Source organism: Tachypleus tridentatus, chromosome 2, assembly GCF_004210375.1.
Source record: "Tachypleus tridentatus isolate NWPU-2018 chromosome 2, ASM421037v1, whole genome shotgun sequence".
Taxonomy (NCBI): Eukaryota; Metazoa; Arthropoda; class Merostomata; order Xiphosura; family Limulidae; genus Tachypleus; species Tachypleus tridentatus.
The window spans coordinates 137,968,110-137,990,604 of NC_134826.1; the positions used below are offsets into that span (position 1 = coordinate 137,968,110).

Below are 22,495 nucleotides of genomic sequence, written 5' to 3' on the forward strand. Positions count from 1 at the left end.
GACTTTTAAGAAATTAGTAAAGTTTATTAGCTCTCACTATTCCAGTAGCATATTCAAAATGGCTAACTTTTACTTATCAGTAATTTGTTAGTGGAGATGTATTCAACAATACATATATTTTCTCTAAACAAAGGCCCAACATGGCCAGGTGGTTAAGGCACTCGACTAGCAATCCAAGGGTCGCTGGTTCGAATCCCCTTCACACCAAACATGCTAGCACTTTCAGCCACGGAGACATTATAATGTGACGGTCAATCCCACTATTCGTTGATAAAAGAGTAGCCCAAAGGTTGACGGTGGGTGGTGATGACTAGCTGCCTTCTCTCTGGTCTTACACTGCTAAATTAGGGACAGCTAGTGCAGACAGCTCTCTATAGCTTTGCTCGAAATTCCAACCTCACTCTTTAAACAAAGTGTTTTATTTTTCAGAAAATCCATCGGTAACTGTTATACAAGAAGCATTTTCTTTGGTCACTAATGCAATAAAGCTGTATGAAGATGATCCAAAACTCTTCAAAATTAGACAAAGTGCATCATCAGATGACAAAGGTTGCTGCTGCTCTATTAACTGCTGGCCAGAAGCTTGAACTGGAAACCGAAGGCAAAAATCTTCCAAAAGCAGCTCTGCAATATATGATGTTGGATAAGGATAGCAGAATGATTAAAGTTGGAGGTTATGGAGGAAATGACAGTGTGGAAGGAACAGCAGAGTTTAGTACTGAAGTTCAGAATAGGTGCTGGTGACTTATAATCCACTCACTTCATTTGTTTGTTTTGTCATTTTTTTACATTATTAACTATACCAAATTTCAAGTGAGCAGTGTAACAGAATTCTTGCAAAGGTTCTAACTTCAATGGTTGTGTGTAAATAAATATTGATGAATCATTTAAATCTTATGTTTGGGTGCATTAATCTCATGGTATCTTAAAAAAACTTTGTCAGCTTTTAAAGTAGTAATTATTGATAAAACATGGTGAAGTCTGGTAACACAAACACATACATGTCTGTATTTAAATAACTATATTTCCTCCTTGGTTGCTACTTATGGTCGCTGATATAATTTTGTAATATATTTAAATCAACTGAAATGTTATTCATTTTAAAATAATAATTAAACACGTTTAGGTTCAAACAATGGAAATGTGAAACAAAGAAATGCCAAGGAGTTGCATTATCCATGAGATTATATCACAAACCTAATCCTTTCCCAGAAGATCCAGTCTTTAGGCGTGTAGCTCGGTTGTCGCTATTGAACTACAGATGCCAGGAACAGGTGACCAGAGTCTTGCATTTCAACTTCCAAAATAAAAATGTTTTATTAGTTTCTCACATCAAGTGTTAATGTTTATGATGTAAGTTTAATTTTTATTTGAATATTTGTGTTATTTCAGCTTTAAAAACGTATCTGTGTATCCCATAGCAGATATTCGTGTGAAAAATATAAATTTAATTTCTATAGGAATATTTATATACAATTTTTCTATATTATGTTTTGTTGCATTTGTTATGTTCCACAAGACCTGTATTTCTGTATGATTGAGAACAGAAATATTGTCCATATATTGTGATGTTACAAATTCACATCTCTGATGCATGAATAATAACCAATACATATGTAATAACAAAATGATGACAATGGATAGGCCTAGCAACAAGCTGCTCATTAAATAAGAAACTTTTGAAGTGGCTGTAAGTGATGAGGAAACCAAGTAAAAGATGGTTGGACAATTACAAGTATGTTGTACCATATGGTTATTTGTTTTGTTATTCATGTTTATCTGTTTTAATAACTTACTTATTCATATAACTATAGGATTTCATCTATATATTAAGTTTATGATTGAAGGACCACAAGTATTATTTCAGGGTTTTTAAATTATCTGAAAGCATTAATTAGGAATGTTAGACATGATATTTCACTACCAGGTATTTCACTAAAAGATTTTAAAAGTTTCTTCCTTTGTATTACCATTATTAGTACACAAGTGCATGTGTTATTTACATACTAGATCTACTAATAATTTTTGTGAAACTTTAACCAGCATTTAAAGTAAGTTAATAATTTTATTTGACTTAAAAACATATTGGAGAGAAGGGGAGGTTGTGTATGTGTGCTTAACTCCAGTTTTTTATGGCACAAGTGGATTAGTTTTAATTTCTGGACAGGATGCTAGTTCTTCACCTTTTTAGCCCCTATCTGTTTTATTGTCAAGTAGATTGAAGCAGAGTTTGGATAAAGTGCCTTTCTTAAGGACACGATGACTAGATGTGGGTGAGATTTAAAGCCGGTAATGTTTTATTAGTAGTTCAAATCTCTACAACTATAGCAGCAAATTTTACTAAAAAAATTTTCAAAATTGTATGTTCTGTGAGCCAGGAATTGTTGTTTTTTTTAATTTCTGTAAGTTATATATAATGTTGTTATAATAAAATTAAGGCGTTATCCACAGTTTAAACTTGGATATATTTGCTGGACATCTTGGTAAGTTAATAACAAAAAATATTAATATGTCATATACTTCTAGATTTGGAAATTTTGACCAAAGCTTTTCTTTTGATCACCTTTCCAAATGTTATTACATCGGGATCTTTAACCAAGATAAATACTTCCTTGAGATGATGCAGAATTATGTTTTTGATTTTGTAAAAGTGAAACTGCTTTATGAACATACTAATTTGTCTTAATTGCTGTCGGTTATTAAATTAGTTTCACATTTTCTTCAATAGGTAAGGTTATTCAACTGAATAATGTCCCTGATTTGATTATCATAAAAATATCCCAGACTGTGAATACATCTGGTGACGATCAGTTTACTCCGACATGTCACTTTTGGAGCTCAAGTGAGAAAGCCTGGAAAACAGATGGTTTGAAAACGCTTGGCTCTGCAGGTGGCATGGTGTCTTGCAAATCAAACCACATTACTGCCTTCACGGTTCTAGAAGTTCCTATTGGTAAGTGTTTAACATGGGCTCACTTAAGATGTGTAGTTTTTATAATAAATTAGAAAGAATTTTCTATTTTAAAAGATTTGGTATTTTCAACCACATTGTCCTCTTTTAGTTTATTATATGTAACCATAAAAAAAGTTTCTTAATAGAAAGCTAACCCAGAATCACAACCTGCATCAAGATGAAGTTTCTTAACAAAAAAAATAATATGAAAATACAACCTAGATTAACATAAGGTGTTTTCACAGAAACGTAATACAAAATATTAATAATAACAAAGTGAATTAATGTGAAGCTTCTTAACAGGTAGCTAACCCTAAAATGCTTATATGAACTGCATTAAAATGAGCATTTTTTAAAATAAAGCTAACTTCAAAATACCGTCTTGATTAACATGAAGTTTCTTAATATGTAGCTAGCCCTAAAGTGCTTATATAAACTAGCTAGCTCTAAAACATTTATTCAAACTGAATTAACATGAAGTTTCTTAGCAGAAGACAAATTCAAACTGGCCTAACATAAAATTCCTCAAATGTTTGTAAACATGTTTACTTTTCATTATTAACTGTCTTTTAAGCTTTATTAAAGCTTCCTACCTAATTTATGTTTATTGGGTTAGTTTCTTCAGATTAACCTGCTTTCCCCTCTAGTCTTACACTGCTAAATTAATGATGGATAGTGCAGATAGCCCTTGTGTAGCTTTGCTCGAAATTAAAAATGAACCGAACCACTACAGTGAATCTACATGTGAAATGGATTTGAAGGATACTTGAAATTGATACTACTTGTTTATTATTCTGTATTTTTCAGCAACCAAGTTGTTTAAGACACCAAAAATAAAAAGGAAGTCCAAACTATCCTCTACTTCATTACTCGCCACTGAGTTGTACCGATTTCAGGAAATTCTACCATTCATAAGTTGTCCTGAACAAAGGCATAACTCAGTGACAATTGATGAATCTAATCATAGTTTGGGTATCATATTTATTTTCAATGATATTTTGTTATCTGATATAACCCAATATGTTTTATTTCATAATTACTCATTTTCACATTATCAAAAAAAGAGCTTTTAATACAAATGTCTTCATGGACAAATAGACTTTGCAAAAGTAGTTTTAATACTGTTCACAGATGGTTGTGAATTAACCTTTACAAAAGACTCTAGTTTTGTCTTGGACTTGAAAATTGTGAATTTCTCCTGACAGAAATGAAACATTTAACAAGGACTTGCTTTCATTGATGGCCAGAGGAATATCTGTAAAATTACAACGCTTGAAACTGGGTTTCGAATACCCAGAGCATGGATAATTTAAGAAGAAAAGAAATAATGCTTTCATTAAAATCAGTTAACAGAGACGTGTGATAGGATTTTAAAAAGAACAAACTGCCATAGCAGATGTCAGCAAACTTGTCAACTGTGTTTTTAATTGTGACAAAGTAAATCAATCAATATTAAGTAATACAGTGTTAAAAATATCCATGCAAGTTACTCTTGTTAATTTATCACAATTCTTAGAGCAGTTTAAATATTCATTTAAAAAATTCAAATTACACTGAATTAGTTTCTTAAAAGGGAATTTATTACAATATCTAATTAATCCATTTTGATACAAGTTATTTTTGAAATGTATTGTTTTCACCATATAATTTGTACAAGTGCAATTGTGGTGTCCATTTCTACAGGTCTTAGTGCTGCAGCTGTGGCAGGAATAGTTATTGGTTCTTTGGTAGCAGTGTTGATTGTTGGTGTAGTCGCTGCTCTACTTGTGAGAAAGAAGAATGCAAAAGTGTCCAAAGTCAACAGTGAACAAGTTTCTGTGGGAAAAGATAACGAATAATGTACCAGATGCCATTTATTCCCAACCTAAGACCATCTGTTGCTGTCTCTGACGTATAATTGATCATGAAATAAGGGGTGAAGACTGGTTTATTTACCCTTTGAAATTAAAAAATTATTTTTTTTTTGTTTTCATTAGTGTTTGATCTAGTCACTTCAAGATGTTATTTATATAGTTCTAAAAATACTATACGATCAGTAGCTAAAACTGTCAGTGCTTTTCTCTTATCAATGACAGCCTAATATTGTGAAGAAAAAAGAAATATATATATGTATATATTTTTTTTATTTGGGCTTTTTATAAATGTAGATGTGAGGAATTCTCTCTAGTTTTATATTGTCAGTGTGCCTTAGTGAATGTGACAAACCTAACTTACTATGTGGATTTTAATCAGCTGTGTTTTAGCTTGTTTAGAACACGAATATGAAAGAGATGTGTACATTGACATAGAATGTTTTTTTTTCCCAACATAAGAACATATCTTTTTATTCAAAAAACTTTTATATGATGTGTACTTTTACAAGTTTGGTTAAAACGTATTTTGTTCAGTCATTGTAATTAGACTTTGTATGGTGTTACTTCAGTGGGAAACATCTTTCATTTTCACTGAGATAACTTATAAGTTCAAACTGATTAGGTATAAAGTATCCAACTTTATTTCATAATTTTAGGTTTTTTTTACATTATCTGTAGGCCAATGATTCACAATAAGTTTGGTTATTCTTATATAATGTTATTAGAACAAAAATTATTAAAAAACATTGTAGATTAATTTTAAAATGTTAAATACTATTTTCACTTTTAGGTAATATCATTCATACATTCCAGAAGTTATATTAATACCAGTCCTGAACCAGACTGCATGATTTTTCACCTAATTTTCTGATGTTATTTAAGAAGTTTGTACCGAGTTTTGTTGGATATAGTTTAGTTGTTTTTCCTATTGTTTTTTTCCGATATCATGTACATTAAACTGACATGCTAAAAGGTAATATAGTGTTTATAAAGTGTATGCTGTTAACATTTATTTTACCAAGTTTGAAGTGTTTTGTTTCATCATGTGTGTGTATTGAATGTTAAAACCCACCTTGTAATCTGTGTTGAAAGAATAGTCCTGACAAAATGCTTTTCCTTTGTTTTTTTAATAAATGAGTATGCTACAAGAAATGCCAATTTCAACATTTCTCAAGATGTGTGAGTGGGGAAACTGTCATAGTTAAAAGATTGATCATGTGAATTTTGTTTTAGTTTTAAAATACTTATTATTCGTTGGTTACTATATTATGGACACTAATGGTTGGTAATTGTTATGATTGTCTTTTGTTAGCAGAATTATTAAATTATGGTGTTTCTCAAAAAAACAAAATCCTTCATTACCTTATAAACAAGTTAAATGTTTCAAATAAGAGTTGTTTTAATCATGTCTCTTACTGACTTGAGCAAGGTGACTGATTTAATATCAAGTAAACTTGTTACAAGTTTGTGGAAGCAAAACGTTTACCCACATACATCGAGGGGGAAAAAATATATCGGGCTGATTTCTAAAGCTAAATATTCTAACAACCCACACATGTAAATATTACTCCTGTCAGTTGATTTCTGGATACTACTTTAATTATTGTCAGACCTGAGAACCAGACCAGTTCTTTTATTTATTTAAATCTAAAGGCAGAAATATGGGTAATTTTAAGACTTCTTTACTTGCTTTGTGAATTTCCTCTGATTGTGTCATCTTCGAGACCCTCGTACAACCACATCAAAATAGGTAAGACTTTAATAACGTTTAAACTGTTGCCTTCCAACACTCATTATCACTATCTGTTTACGCATGTGAAGTTAAGCACTGCTTCTGTGTAACTGTACCAATGTTAAGCACTGCTTCTGTGTAAGCTGTACCAATGAGGTTCTGTGCAGAATGCAAAAAACTGGGATATTTATTGTATTGTAGAGCCTGTTTTAGTTGAGGTTGAAGAAAGCAGTGTAAAGATGCCTTTCTATATCTGAGTACATCAAGTTTAAAATCATTATAAACATCCAGTCAGGTAGTGTTGAAATGTTTACACTGACTTGTTCTGTGTGTGTGTATGAAGCCACTAGTCATAATAAACACCCAACAGAGTACTGTTATACTTTTACTTTGACCTTTTGGTAAGTGTGTGAAGCCAGCAAAATCGTAATTTCTTTATGAACACCCAATAAAGGACTGTTTATATATTTAAACCAACTTGTTCTGTGAGTATACAAAGCAGAAAAAATTTACAAATCGTTATAAACAGTCAATAAAGTACTGTTTATGTGTTTAAACTCTCTTGTTTCATGAGTGTCCAAAGCCAGCAAAATTCAGAAATCGCAAACACCCAGTGAAATATGATTTCTACTGACTTGTCACTGAAAACAATTGATTAAATACTCGTGTTTTTCTTTTATATATTGATTAACTTCTGCAGTAGGACTGAAATGGGTGTGTGTGTTTTGTTATAGCAAATCCGCATCGGGCTATCTACTGAGTGCATCGAGGGGAATCGAACCCCTGATTTTAGCGTGGTAAATCTGTAGAGTAATGTGGTACAAAACATTAATATCGATCATTTCTCCATAAGATTATATTAAATGCCTGTATCGCAATTTTTTTTAAACTTGGGTATAGAAAATTACGTGTTAGTGAAATTGGGTATTTTGTCTTTTTTGTGCAAACAGATTATTAAATAAACTCTGCATTTTTGTCTTGATCTTCCCGTAAATATGAAACGGAAAATAACACAGAATCTTTGTTCAGAAGAACTATGATTCTATGTCAGTTTGAATGACATTCTGTTTATTAAACTTCAACTCTCGAATCTTGTCTGCACGTTCGAAAGTTTTTTTGTTTTTATTTCAACAAGCATGGCCAAGTGGTTAACGTGTCAGAAATATGTAGCCAATTTAAGTTAACGTCCTGTTGCCTCGCAAAAATCACATTTCGTACTTTGGGGCCGTGAGTGTGTTATGAGAATGACGGTCAAATTTAGATTTTCGACTAAAGTATTCTGAGAGTTGGCAGAGTGCACTGTTGATTATCTGGTTTCTCTGTTGTCTGTCAGATAGAAAATTGGGATTACTAGCGCATGTATCCGTTGAGTAACTACAGGCAAATATGAACCAAATCTCCCACCAGTGGTTCAGATAACTTAAAATACTATAATCCTGGCTTCGATACCCGTGCTGAGCAGAGCACAAATAGCACATTGTGTAGCTTTGTGCTTAATATTCAAGATAGCCTTGTTATACAACTGGTCTCTTAACGACCTTAAGTACGTTTTAGCTCAGACTATAGAAGGTGATCATGCTTTATTAAATAACTTATGTAAATTTTCAATTAAGGTTTATTAGATTGGGAAAAGTGACACCAGGAGGCAGTTGTAGTAACTTATGAATAAAAAACTATTCGTTTTTTGTGTGAACTTTCGAGGTTCTTCACAGGATTTAGTATACAAAGCAAACTTTTCAATAGATATTTTGTAAATACATTTAGCGATTAAGAAATATTAATAACATTTATTTACGAAGTGCAAGAAATCTTTGTTTAAATTTCACGGGCGAGGACTGGTTGTGTGGAAGAGGTCTGAATTTCGAAGCGAGATATCCGGGTTCATCTCCATGTGACACGACAAAAGATTCCTCGAACTTTCAGCTGTGGTTGCGTTAAGAAAGTTAGTCAAGCTTTTAGCATAGATGGCAGTTGTTAGGGTGGCTCTGACTGTTTACCTTCCTTCACTGAGGGTCGCGGGTTCGAATCCCTACCCCACTAAATATGCACTGTAATGTTCTGTCAATCCAACTATTCGTTGGTAAAAGAGTAGCCCAAGAGCTGGCGGTGGGTGGTGATGACAAGCTGACTTTCCTCTAGTCATAGATTGCTAAATTAGGGACAGCTAACGCAAATAGCCCTCATGTAGATTTTCGCGAAATTCAAAACAAACCAGGCAAAGCTTTCCCTCATATAAGGACTTCTATCTCTTACTGCTTTCGGCAGGTGTCAGGAAATGAGTTTGTTTCTCACTGGTTCCGGGGTCATAATATTAAATAGTAACTGGAGTTCAAAGTGGCTGCTTAATCAATAAGAATTTTCTATGAGCAACCTAGTAATAGGAAAGGACTTCACTTAGTATTTGATTTAGTGGTATTTCCGGAACGTGCGATGGTTCTTCCGAATTGATTATTGTTTTTATTTTAAATTTATGAGAGACCAGCAGTTGGGAGCCTTTTGGTTTTCTTCGATCACGTTTTTTATTATTAACTTCTTTAAGTAGATCCTGTTTATCGAATAACGTTTTTTTTTTTTAAACGTATTCTTATTTTATGGGTGAATGTGAGTAGGTTTGGCATTTTATGGCGCAAAACAACTTGGCTACCTGCTCAATCTTATTTTGTGTGACGTAAATCACAACGTTTGTACTCCCACATTTCTTTTACAAGTAACTTTAAAAAAAAAATTAAATACGCATAACAAAGTTTGTTCAATAATTATGTCGCATATTTTGTTTCCTTTGACCAATTATAACACCGAAAATATAACCCGTGACATAGATGACGTAAATTATTCGATGGTGGGCTCAGCAGATAGCCTAATGTAGCTTTGCTATAAGAAAACACACACACAGATTTTAAAGCCCCCCTTACAGTGGCTCAGCGGTATGTCTGCGGACTTACAACGCTGAAAACCGAGTTTCGATACCCGTGGTGGGCAGAGCACAGATAGCCCATTGTGTAGCTTTGTGCTTAATTCAAAACAACACCATCATCACAGATTGAGGCAACAAACCAACGAAACTACAGTCGTCCAATGGTGAAGTGCATATAATATGTTAATAGCTTAACATTGTTTTTGATGGCCACCGAAATTAACTCAAAATGCGATAACATTATCATATTTCTAGTATTTATATCTAATTTTCCTAATATGTTATGAATAGAGCAACTATCGTGTTTTTTTCTGTTAGTTTCAGAAGTGAATTGCATACATTGGAAATACATTTTTTACATAATTTAGTGTCCACGTGTAGTGCGATGCCACCCAATATTGATCGTTCTTTCGGAAATGAAATGTAACAGCAAAATATTTATACACTCGAACCATAAAGATCGGTGGTTTAAGAATTTCCAAGACGGCGATATCTCTTGAATTTCATGAAATTGGAAAACGAGAATATGGATCAAGTTGGGAACCTAAGATCTCCCAGAAAGAGACCTGCAACAAGTCGTACCGATGCCATGGTTAACGAAGTGTGACGTCTTTTTAAAAGCTGAACATGCACGAACGCAAAGGTCAGTGGTAAAATCCGTCTACATTTCTCATACGCAACAAAATCGAGAAATGTATTCGTCCGGAAACGAAACAAAAACGATATGAATAAATCAAGATAAAGTTTCCAGTCACCATTCTGATCAACCATCGTATACCTCAGTGTTTATACCTTTTCATACCAACATGTAAATTTCAAGTCGTTGGGCGCAGGACCTGTGGATTTCTACCATCACAGTATTGATAGGGAGGTTAGAAAATTGACATTCATGTACAATAGAGTGGTTATGGAAGGCAAGAAGAGAAGACTTTCATGCTTTGGACATGAAAACCTTACATTTGAACCCTTTACCTTTTAAACAATGTTGCATGACTATTGCTATAAGGAGTAGCAACGACAACAAGAAACATTTGTTCTGATCATGCACTGAACTGCTTACTCATATTTCAAGGAATTTTACCCACCAAATAAACTTTAAAGACTGGTGAAGTGAAAAGAAAAATTTAATGTTGAATCACGTATTTATGCTGTTATACACATTATAACCCTGACGGACTATCTTTGTGTGCCCACAGCGAGTATCGAAATTAAATATGATCCACTAAAGGGCAAACACATAGATAACGAGATCTATCTTCTAGACTTATTTAGCTAAGAATTTGGTTTTGATACCCGTGGTGGATATGACATAAATAGCTCAGTTCAGGGGCGTAGATGTTTTTACACCCGATGGGGGGGGGATGATTTTTGCAACCACTTATGTCGACTGTTCAATTTGCAAATTGGTAATCTCTGATTACGTGAACCTGAAAGCTATAAACATGCAGTCACAGAGTAATCTTGTTGCCACGATACTTGCATGTATATTTAGGCATACTGACTGATACTTAAGAACTATCGCTTAGATCGAAAAGCTTAGAAGCACGCCTATATTAAAGATGTACATTTCGGCTACTTAAAAAGCCTACATCTAGGCCTAATTATGTAATTCGATCGGTAAGAACACGAGAATCACAAGAACAAACACACAATTTGTAGGCCTGTGATGCAAAAAAAAACAATTCAACAGACCAAACTGTAGAGGGGATGATTGTATGCACCATATCCCCACTTAAAATGAAGGGGGGATGTAACCTTCCATCACCCCAGGATCTACGCCCCTGGCTCAGTGTGTAACAAAAACGAAACAGCCACAGGCTTGCTATAATGTTGTGGTAAATCCATTATTCGTTGGTAAAGATTAGTTGGTGGTGGACTGTGATTACTAGTAGTTTTCCTCTACTTTATCGTTTCAATATTAGGGACAGCTAGCGTAGGTTGTTTGTTTTAGAATTTCGCACAAAGCTACACGAGGGCTATTTGCGCTAGCCATCCCTTATTTAGCAGTGTAAAACTAGAGAGAAGGCAGCTAGTCATCACCATCCACCGCCAACTCTTAGGCTACTTTTTTACCAACTAATTGCGGGATTGAATGTAACATTATAACGTACCCACGGCTGAAAGGTCGAGCATGTTTGGTATATTGTGGATTCGAACCTGCTACTTTTAGATTGTGATTGAAGTGCCCTAACCACCTGCTTAGACCGAAGGTGCTAATGTAGATAGCCCTGGAGTTACTTTACGCAAAATTCAACAAACAAACAGTCATCTAATATTAAACCCGATGCTAATTCTAAAAAATACTGGATTATTTCTGGTTAAAAATTGATTCTTTGTGTTAACTGTATATATCCAAAGTTGAAAAGTAAAATCAGTAGCATTTCAGAAACTTTAACGTAACATTAGGTGATTTTTTTTATAAAAGTTAAATTTAAAGCAATAAAGGTATCTTTAAACTTTATTTAAACTGAAATAGCCCCTAGCGTGAAGAACATATATTAATGGTGTACACATGCTGTGAGTACGAATAGAAATAATATAACTAATAGCTTATAACGCAAAAATTCGAGGTTCTATTTCTCTGAGTTAGTTACCAGTCATGTAGTCAATTCTAGACTTAAATGTTCGTTTATTGCTAGCACAAAGGCACACAATAGACTATTTTTTGTGTGCCCACGACGGGTATCGAAATTACATCTGATCCACTAAAGGGCAAATACATAGGTAACGAGATCCATCCAAACATTTTTACTTATATTTACACGAGAATAAATTTCAGGTATGGTGAAGCTAAAATACGTTTAATTATGTTTGAGTCGCTAGTTGAGAATGAATAACTGATTTTGCATTATATTTTCAATTTTAATCACTAAGTTTAACTTATTTATTTTGTTATGTAAGCCTTGACCTAACAAAATAAAATATAAGCCATGAATGTCAAAAACGAGATATCCAACACATCTTCGTGTAAGTAAAATTAAATTATTCTAGTTTGTTTTCAAACGACTACTAATAAATTTGTATCATCATGTGTTGTTGTTTTATCAGAATTATTTAGAACTTAGCCAGAAAGGCGTTTGTTTGTTTTTATTTAGCACAAAGGTACACAATGGGCTATCTTTGCTCTGCTTACCACAGGTATCAAACCTGGTTACTAGCATTGTAAATCCGTGCCACTGGAGGGCTAGCTAGAAAGAAATTACAACATATGAAAGATTCATTATGCTCCTTCCAATTTCGACGGACATTTTCTATTAGTTCGTGATACGGATTTCCCGTGAAATTTTAATTCAGATACTCATAGTATAAAATAATGCAATAAAGAGATTATTTTTCTTATTTTAATTATGCGTCTATATACTTAATGATGGGCGTGAGTTGGCTCTGCAAACTGTCTGTGAGTTAGCAGAGTCACAGTCAATCTCTTAGAGTGGGTGGTAAGGTGACACCGTGTGGTTGTTTTACTTTGGGTAAGTAGTTCAGAACCGAGGACAAAAACAAAGTATAGCTCATAAACTACCCAAAATTATTATAGTGTGTACACCTTTTACAAGCTGGTGAACAATTATTAGAATTATGCTTGTCACCAGGAGAAAAAAAACCGAAGTTCGCGTATAGCATATAGGCTATGAAAAGCCAGCAGATAAGCACAGTTTGCTTTGGACATGACAGACTTGCGATGAAACCTTTCGCCATGTAAACTATGCAGCAGGAATATTGATAAAATGCATAGTAGTCAGACAGCGTACGACCGGACGTTACAACATGGACTATGCGATGTGGCGAGACTGCAGAATCTTCTTAATATAACATATTCAACCGGTGTAAATTTGGTAATAAACTAAAAGTACTTTATGCAAATAAAGGCCCGATGTTTGAGTCTCGTCACTGCTAAAGATTACTCTTCATATATTGAAAATGTAATGGTGTTATAAAAGTGACAATCATTACCAATTATCAGTTAGACAAGTTATAGATATGAATGTTGTTGAATAGCCCCTTCCTCTAGTTAGGCCCCGGCATGGCCAGGTGGTTAAGGCACTCGACACGTAATCTGAAGGTTGCGGGTTCGAATCCTCGTCACACCAAACATGCTCACTCTTGCAGCTGTGGGAGCGCTATAAATGTTACGGTCAATCTCCCTATCAGTTAGTAAATAAGTAGCCCAAGAGTTGGCGGTAACCGATTATTTCTAGCTGCCTTCCCTTTAATCTTACACTGCTAAATTATGGACGGCTAGCGCAGATGCTCCTAGAGCAGCTTTGCGCGAAATTCAAACCAAACCAAATCCTCTAATCAATTTATCATTTCATAATTAGGAACGGTCAGAGTTACTGTTAATTAAACGTAAGCAAAGGATGAACAAATTGAACCACTCAACAGCGTCCATCGTCAACATGCTTTTTGTTTTGTTTTTTTACAACGGGACGCGAACCATTAATCCTCGAATTAACTGTCTGAGTTCTCGAAAACCATAGCCGGTTCACGTAATACAGAAACATTATCTGGACCTCGTATCAAACAAACGTGAGGCAGGTGTTTCTTTTTTGGCTGATTTGTATTTAACCGGAACTGTGTATTCAACCTTAATGCAATATTTCGATCTGAACATGATTTAGTAACAGATGTCATATGTACGAGAATAACTCTAGGAAATTCTACATGAATACACCTGTAGTTGGAACATTGCATTATTGAAATAGCTGCAGATATGCGGTGGTTAATAAAGTTAATAAAGAATTCTATAAAGAAATAAATGCAAATAACTTCCACTTTTTTTGCTTCAAAATTCACAGGAACTTAACATGCTAAATCTCTTAACGTACATAAATTACTGCGTAGAAGACTCCAGTATGCAGGCTGAAAGCTCACGAAGAAAAGTATTTTATGTTTATAATTTTACAAAAAAAAACAACAACAAAAAACGTGACGTGATGCATATTAAGTAGTTGTTTTATGTATCGACTGGCTTAAAAGTATTTTGACTTTTTTCAAGCGTACTGGCCTTAACAAGTGTGTATTTAATGTTCGTGTTGATAATGACATGGTAAGTAAGTAATCCTGGAACATCTAGAAGAAAATTTGAGTTATAGAATAACACTCGGAAGAATATAGCACTTTGTTATCAAGTGTCTTATGTGTAGGCCAATTAAAAACGTTTTTTTTTTTAGTTTTTATTGGTTATTTATGTCACAAAATTTAAAAATTGTGTTTCCAGTTGTGGCTTCAAACTGAAATCGAGATAGTAGTTTGATTAGCGTGAAAGATAAGATTTTCAAATGGAGTTCAGTTTGTTTGAACGTTAACCTCGTCTTGGATTATTATTATTTACAAATACGAAACTTGTTAGTTCAGAAATTGAGATCATACTACAGAACTGCAAGATGTTTTATTGGTTTTACATAATAAACGAAATTTCTCGTTTTGTTTGTAGTAAAGTTTTCAAATGATCCACAAAATAATAAATTATTGTCCATAAACTAAGAAACCCACTTGAAGTAAAATGTATTCTAAAGACGGCTGGTATGGATATTATATTTTTAATTAGAATAAAGTACAGAACAACGTTTAGGCCTTCTTCGATCACGTTATCACAGAGAGATTGCAACTGAACATTGCTGGGCGCGTCTTGGGGTCGAGAATGTGAAAAAGTAAGAGTTTGTAGGTGGCGTCGCAGTTAGACGTTAGGCCTTCTACGAGCAGTGCTCGTAGCATTTTTTTGGTTTGAATTTATCTGGTCCCGAGCCGACGTTCAGAGACAGATATAAGCTGGCTGGCCAGAAATTTATTTTTCTATGCCCCTATCGTGATTTTAACGTCCTTGTGGGCTTAATATTTAAAAGCAACATGAGAAAGTTTATTTATTTGTTTGTTTTTGTTAATTTCGCGCAAAGCTTCACTAGGACTATCTACTATAACCGTCCCTAAATTTAGCAGCGTAATACTAGAGGGAAAGCAGCTAATCATCATCACCCACCGCCAACCCTTGAGCTACTCTTTTTACCAATGAATACTGGGATTAATTGCGTATTTATAAAGCCCTCACAGCTAAAAAGGCAAGCAGGTTTCGTGTGATGGGGATTCGAACCTGCAACCCTCAAATTACGGGTCGAGCGCCCTCACCATCTGGCCATGCTAAGACTAACGTGAAAATAAAAAAGAAGGATGAAAACGAACGAGAGAGAGAAGAAGGAAGTAAAAGTAAAGAAGATATAATATAAAAATAATAAAAAAATAATTAATTGTAAGTTTAGAAGAGAAAACCGTAAAAAATATGCTCAGGTGTTTTTTATTGTATTTTTTTTAAAGCTGGTTTCCATTGTTCTGCTTGTTTTCTCGATATAAAAGTCGTAACAGCTGTTGTATTGCATTTTATAAATAGTACTGGCGTTGCAATTTTCAGTGTAATTTTTATATAGTATGGATTTTCGTTTTGTACAGAAAAATTATACACGAATACCTTGATCAAAAAACAGTGAGGACCAAACAAACAATAATAAGTTCAACGAAACAAGTAACTATAAATCCTTACACTGTTACAAACTCTGTGTTACTGATTTTAGTGATTAAATAACAAACATTTGGAAATACAACAAAACGTAACATTCCAGTAGGCCCGGCATGGCCAAGCGTGTTAAGGCGTTCGACTCGTAATCCCAGTCGCACCAATCATACTCGCCCTTTCAGCCGTGGGGGCGTTATAATGTGACGGCCAATTCTTTGGTAAAAGAGTAGCCCAAGAGTCGGCAGTGGATGGTGATGACTAGCTGCCTTCCCTCTAGTCTTACATTGCTAAATTAGGAACGGCTAGCGCAAATAGCCCTGGATTAGCTTTGCGCGAAATTCAAAACAAACAAACATTCCAGTAAGCACTAAATTTATTTACAAACCACGTACAAAACTAAAATCAATACTATGCGAAAACAACACTGAGAAACGTAACGCCAACATTTATATATAAAATACAATGCAACAACTGCCACGACTTTATATCGGAGAAACAAGCTGAAAATAGAAACCAGATCTAAAGAACACACACTCACCACAAAAACAGCTGTGCACACTTTTGAACTCTGCAAATCAAATAAGCAAACATAATCATAGAAAACACCAACATAGTAAGTACGGACATAAATACAAACGCAAAATTCAAGAAACCTTATTTCTACAAAAGCTCAATATAAAGGAACACATTTATACTTATATTAATTAATAAACTAATATCTCACTGTAACGCCCTCTACAATCTCCTGTTGTTCATACTCTCTCGACTTTGTGACGTGGCCAGCAACGGTCAGTTGCAAACTCTCTTTGTTAACATGAAGATGACCTAAGAAGGTCGAAACGTTGTTCTGTACCTTATTTTAATTAAATATTTAATACCCATAACATCCCTCTTTAGAATAAAATAAATTATTGTAAATTCTTCTTCTAATTTCTTAAAAACTTGAACACTTGTACACTGTCAGTAATTACCGTAATCCTGCGTTAGAAATGACGTGACCTGGAATGGCCATGTGGGTTAAAGAGTTCGACTTGTAGTCATAGGGTCCCGGGTTCGAATCCCCATCGCATCAAACATGCCCTTTCAGCCGTGAGGGCATTATAAATGTGACGGTCAATCTCACTATTTGTTGGTAAAAGAATAGCCTAATAGCTGGCGGTGGGTGGTGATGACTAGCTGCCTTCCTTCTAGTCTTACACTGCTAAATTAGGGACGGTTAGCGCAGAAAACCCTCGTGTAGCTTTGCGCGAAATTCAAAACGAAAATGAAATGACGTTAGTTAACGTAAAACAAACGCAACTGCTTGTACAAAGTATTGTTTACTTGTTTGTAATTAAGTTAGATATCTATCTTATGCCAATTACGGGTATCGAAACGCGGTTCCTAGTGTTGGAAGTCCACAGATATACCGTTGTGTTTCTAAGGTGCTGTAAAAGGTAATCGTGATAGCTAACACATTCAGTGGTTCATTCAATATTGTGAAGTTATTCTACACTCTCTGACTTACATGACTACGATACCTAAAATGTAATATTTATGAAATACATCCGAATCAAATCCGTTGACGAAAGGGTGAAGACAAAGAGAGAACTTATCACAAGGATAGAATATATATGATTTTTTATTTGAAATTACTATTTGTGATAAAAATATCTATTTCCTGTTGTTAATAATCGGTTAAAAGTGTCCACAGTCCTGTTGTATGTGGCAATTGACTCTTCTGCCTCGAGGTAAAATATATTTGTCGTGGGCCTGATTTGAATATATTAGAAGAGGGTGAGGTCAAATTCTTTGACCTTCTGGGTATTCTATGCTCTCTAGTTAACAAATTGCAACATTCAAAATATAACTTAAAAAGTACAGTGAAATTAATTCGATTTATAGTAATTACCTGTCTGGTTCTAAACTGCTTTTGGAATTTTTGTTGTCTGTAGTGCTAGCTAACGTCAATGATCGTACACTATCTACAGTAGATGCACACATCTTTGTTCTTACTTACAAACAAATGTGTCGAACGTCCCATTATAAGGTGGACTCATTCATCTCTGAAGAAAATCATTTTCCTTTGAAAATAAGAAACTTAACTTGACATGATGATTAAGGCCCAACTCATTCTTTTCGTTGTGGAGTCAACACCACCAGTCGTTGGTAAAAATTAGCGGTGAGCGCCCTACTTTACCAGTATAATGTGACGTTATAATGTGAAGGTCAATCCCACTATTCGTTGGTAAAGGAGTAGCCCAAGAGTTGGTGGTGGGTGATGATGACTGTATCTTTAATAAGCTGATCGTCATCCTGCTCACAAAAGGGTTAAATCGAGAGGATGGGAGATTCGTTGTGTTCAGATATAGCTGTCTTTACACAAGAAAGTTAAACTAGGTGGATGAGAAGCTAATTGTTATTCAGGTATAGCCATATCTACACAACAGGGTTATATAGCCATATATACACATGAGGCTTAACTAGGATGATGAGAGACCCGTTGTGTTCAGATATAGCCATATCAAAACAGATATAACCATATTTATCTTAAACTACTGTAAACGCGGGACAATAAACAGCATCTGTTCCTACAAAAGGTTTTTCAACTCGATTAACTAGATTGTCTTTCTTTGTTCTATACAATGCCTACTATTGGAAATATGGAGTGTTTACAGCGAAACCACTCCTCAAAACTTGGACTATTTTATCATATGATCAGAAGGTGAACTAATAACTAGACTTTTTGTGTGTGCCCTATGAATCTTTGTTTCTCAGAAGATATAACTTCAGTGACGTCTCTCGCTGCTGTCATTGATTTACTATTATAAATCTATTTTAATAATGATGTATATTTAAGTTAAATTTATATTTATATATGCACGTAACTTGTAGTGTTAAACCTGTACTGCGAGATTCCTGCCTATTTACTAAAGTTCTAGAAGATTCGCAGGTCTAATAATCAACAATATGTGTGTGCAGTAAACACTGGTGTTTCGTCAGTATTGTGTTGCATGCGTAAATTTTTGGCAACTTTCTCCACGCCTATAAATGTAACCAACGCGATGCGCCAAGAGACAGTATATATTATTGGTTCGCTTTAATTCGCTCTACAAACCTCGGAAACTATAAGTGTGATTAATATTTATTAATAGGGAACTTCAAATATTTGACAAGTCGCGGTAGACATGCTCGCCCTCCCAGCCGTGGGGGCGTTTTGATGTGACGGTCAATCCCACTTTCGTTGGTAAAAGAGTAGCCCAAGAGTTGGCAGTGGATGGTGATGACTAGCTGCCTTCCCTCTAGTCTTACAATGCTAAATTAGGGACGGCTAGCGCAAATAGCCCTCGAGTAGCTTTGCGCAAAATTCAAAACAAACAAACATTCCAGTAAGCACTAAATTTATTTACAAACCACGTACAAAACTAAAATCAATACTATGCGAAAACAACACTGAGAAACGTAACGCCAACATTTATATATAAAATACAATGCAACAACTGCCACGACTTTATATCGGAGAAACAAGCTGAAAATAGAAACCAGATCTAAAGAACACACACTCACCACAAAAACAGCTGTGCACACTTTTGAACTCTGCAAATCAAATAAGCAAACATAATCATAGAAAACACCAACATAGTAAGTACGGACATAAATACAAACGCAAAATTCAAGAAACCTTATTTCTACAAAAGCTCAATATAAAGGAACACATTTATACTTATATTAATTAATAAATTAATATCTCACTGTAACGCCCTCTATAATCTCCTGTTGTTCATACTCTCGACTTTGTGACGTGGCCAGCAACGGTCAGTTGCAAACTCTCTTTGTTAACATGAAGATGACCTAAGAAGGTCGAAACGTTGTTCTGTACCTTATTTTAATTAAATATTTAATACCCATAACATCCCTATTTGGAATAAAATAAATTATTGTAATTTCTTCTTCTAATTTCTTAAAAACTTGAACACTTGTACACTGTCAGTAATTACCGTAATCCTGCGTTAGAAATGACGTGGCCTGGAATGGCCATGTGGGTTAAGGTGTTCGACTAGTAGTCATAGGGTCCCGGGTTCGAATCCCCATCGCATCAAACATGCCCTTTCAGCCGTGAGGGCAATATAAACGTGAGGGTCGATCCCACTATTTGTTGGTAAAAGAATAGCCTAAGAGCTGGCGGTGGGTGGTGATGACTAGCTGCCTTCCTTCTAGTCTTACACTGCTAAATTAGGGACGGTTAGCGCAGATAACCCTCGTGTAGCTTTGCGCGAAATTCAAAACAAAAATGAAATGACGTTAGTTAACGTAAAACAAACGCAACTGCTTGTACAAAGTATTGTTTACTTGTTTGTAATTAAGTTAGATATCTATCTTATGCCAATTACGGGTATCGAAACGCGGTTCCTAGTGTTGGAAGTCCACAGATATACCGTTGTGTTTCTAAGGTGCTGTAAAAGGTAATCGTGATAGCTAACACATTGAGTGGTTCATTCAATATTTTGAAGTTATTCTACACTCTCTGACTTACATGACTACGATACCTAAAATGTAATATTTATGAAATACATCCGAATCAAATCCGTTGACGAAAGGGTGAAGACAAAGAGAGAACTTATCACAAGGATAGAATATATATGATTTTTTATTTGAAATTACTATTTGTGATAAAAATATCTATTTCCTGTTGTTAATAATCGGTTAAAAGTGTCCACAGTCCTGTTGTATGTGGCAATTGACTCTTCTGCCTCGAGGTAAAATATATTTGTCGTGGGCCTGATTTGAATATATTAGAAAGAGGGTGAGGTCAAATTCTTTGACCTTTCTGGGTATTCTATGCTCTCTAGTTAACAAATTGCAACATTCAAAATATAACTTAAAAAGTATAGTGAAATTAATTCGATTTATAGTAATTACCTGTCTGGTTCTAAACTGCTTTTGAATTTTTGTTGTCTGTAGTGCTAGCTAACGTCAATGATCGTACACTATCTACAGTAGATGCACACATCTTTGTTCTTACTTACAAACAAATGTGTCGAACGTCCCATTATAAGGTGGACTCATTCATCTCTGAAGAAAATCATTTTCCTTTGAAAATAAGAAACTTAACTTGACATGATGATTAAGGCCCAACTCATTCTTTTCGTTGTGGAGTCAACACCACCAGTCGTTGGTAAAATTAGCGGTGAGCGCCCTACTTTACCAGTATAATGTGACGTTATAATGTGAAGGTCAATCCCACTATTCGTTGGTAAAGGAGTAGCCCAAGAGTTGGTGGTGGGTGATGATGACTGTATCTTTAATAAGCTGATCGTCATCCTGCTCACAAAAGGGTTAAATCGAGAGGATGGGAGATTCGTTGTGTTCAGATATAGCTGTCTTTACACAAGAAAGTTAAACTAGGTGGATGAGAAGCTAATTGTTATTCAGGTATAGCCATATCTACACAACAGGGTTATATAGCCATATATACACATGAGGCTTAACTAGGATGATGAGAGACCCGTTGTGTTCAGATATAGCCATATCAAAACAGATATAACCATATTTATCTTAAACTACTGTAAACGCGGGACAATAAACAGCATCTGTTTTTACAAAAGGTTTTTCAACTCGATTAACTAGATTGTCTTTCTTTGTTCTATACAATGCCTACTATTGGAAATATGGAGTGTTTACAGCGAAACCACTCCTCAAAACTTGGACTATTTTATCATATGATCAGAAGGTGAACTAATAACTAGACTTTTTGTGTGTGCCCTATGAATCTTTGTTTCTCAGAAGATATAACTTCAGTGACGTCTCTCGCTGCTGTCATTGATTTACTATTATAAATCTATTTTAATAATGATGTATATTTAAGTTAAATTTATATTTATATATGCACGTAACTTGTAGTGTTAAACCTGTACTGCGAGATTCCTGCCTATTTACTAAAGTTCTAGAAGATTCGCAGGTCTAATAATCAACAATATGTGTGTGCAGTAAACACTGGTGTTTCGTCAGTATTGTGTTGATGCGTAAACTTTTGGCAACTTTCTCCACGCCTATAAATGTAACCAACGCGATGCGCTAAGAGACAGTATATATTATTGGTTCGCTTTAATTCGCTCTACAAACCTCGGAAACTATAAGTGTGATTAATATTTATTAATAGGGAACTTCAAATATTTGACAAGTCGCGGTAGACATGCTCGCCCTCCCAGCCGTGGGGGCGTTTTGATGTGACGGTCAATCCCAATTTTCGTTGGTAAAAGAGTAGCCCAAGAATTGGCAGTGGATGGTGATGACTAGCTGCCTTCCCTCTAGTCTTACAATGCTAAATTAAGGACGGCTAGCGCAAATAGCCCTCGAGTAGCTTTGCGCAAAATTCAAAACAAACAAACATTCCAGTAAGCACTAAATTTATTTACAAACCACGTACAAAACTAAAATCAATACTATGCGAAAACAACACTGAGAAACGTAACGCCAACATTTATATATAAAATACAATGCAACAACTGCCACGACTTTTATATCGGAGAAACAAGCTGAAAATAGAAACCAGATCTAA

The 22,495-nt window shown here is 34.8% G+C and overlaps 2 protein-coding genes across 5 annotated transcripts in view; both read left to right on the plus strand.

Annotated features, from left to right (window-relative positions):
* Window positions 1-22,495, plus strand: part of LOC143245225 (uncharacterized) — a 418,752-nt gene that overhangs the window by 207,562 nt on the left and 188,695 nt on the right. The gene's annotated exons all lie outside the window — the stretch shown is intronic.
* On the plus strand, window positions 430-5,551 carry LOC143245215 (uncharacterized). Of its 2 annotated transcripts, XM_076491312.1 has the most exons (4): window positions 430-734; window positions 1,127-1,274; window positions 2,729-2,953; window positions 4,637-5,551. In XM_076491312.1, the coding sequence occupies exons 2-4, from the start codon at window positions 1,262-1,264 to the stop codon at window positions 4,789-4,791; spliced, it is 393 nt and encodes a 130-aa protein (XP_076347427.1). In that variant the 5' UTR covers window positions 430-734; window positions 1,127-1,261; the 3' UTR covers window positions 4,792-5,551. The 2 variants fall into 2 exon arrangements, with proteins under 2 accessions (XP_076347427.1, XP_076347426.1); XM_076491311.1 differs by lacking the exons at window positions 430-734; window positions 1,127-1,274 and adding an exon at window positions 1,902-2,289.

Coding starts and splice junctions, on each gene's coding strand:
- LOC143245215 (XM_076491311.1), top strand. CDS start 2,268: ATGTGGGTGAGATTTAAAGCCG. Junction 2,290..2,728: donor GTGGGTGAGATTTAAAGCCG/GTAATGTTTTAT, acceptor TTTCTTCAATAG/GTAAGGTTATTCAACTGAAT. Junction 2,954..4,636: donor GGTTCTAGAAGTTCCTATTG/GTAAGTGTTTAA, acceptor CCATTTCTACAG/GTCTTAGTGCTGCAGCTGTG.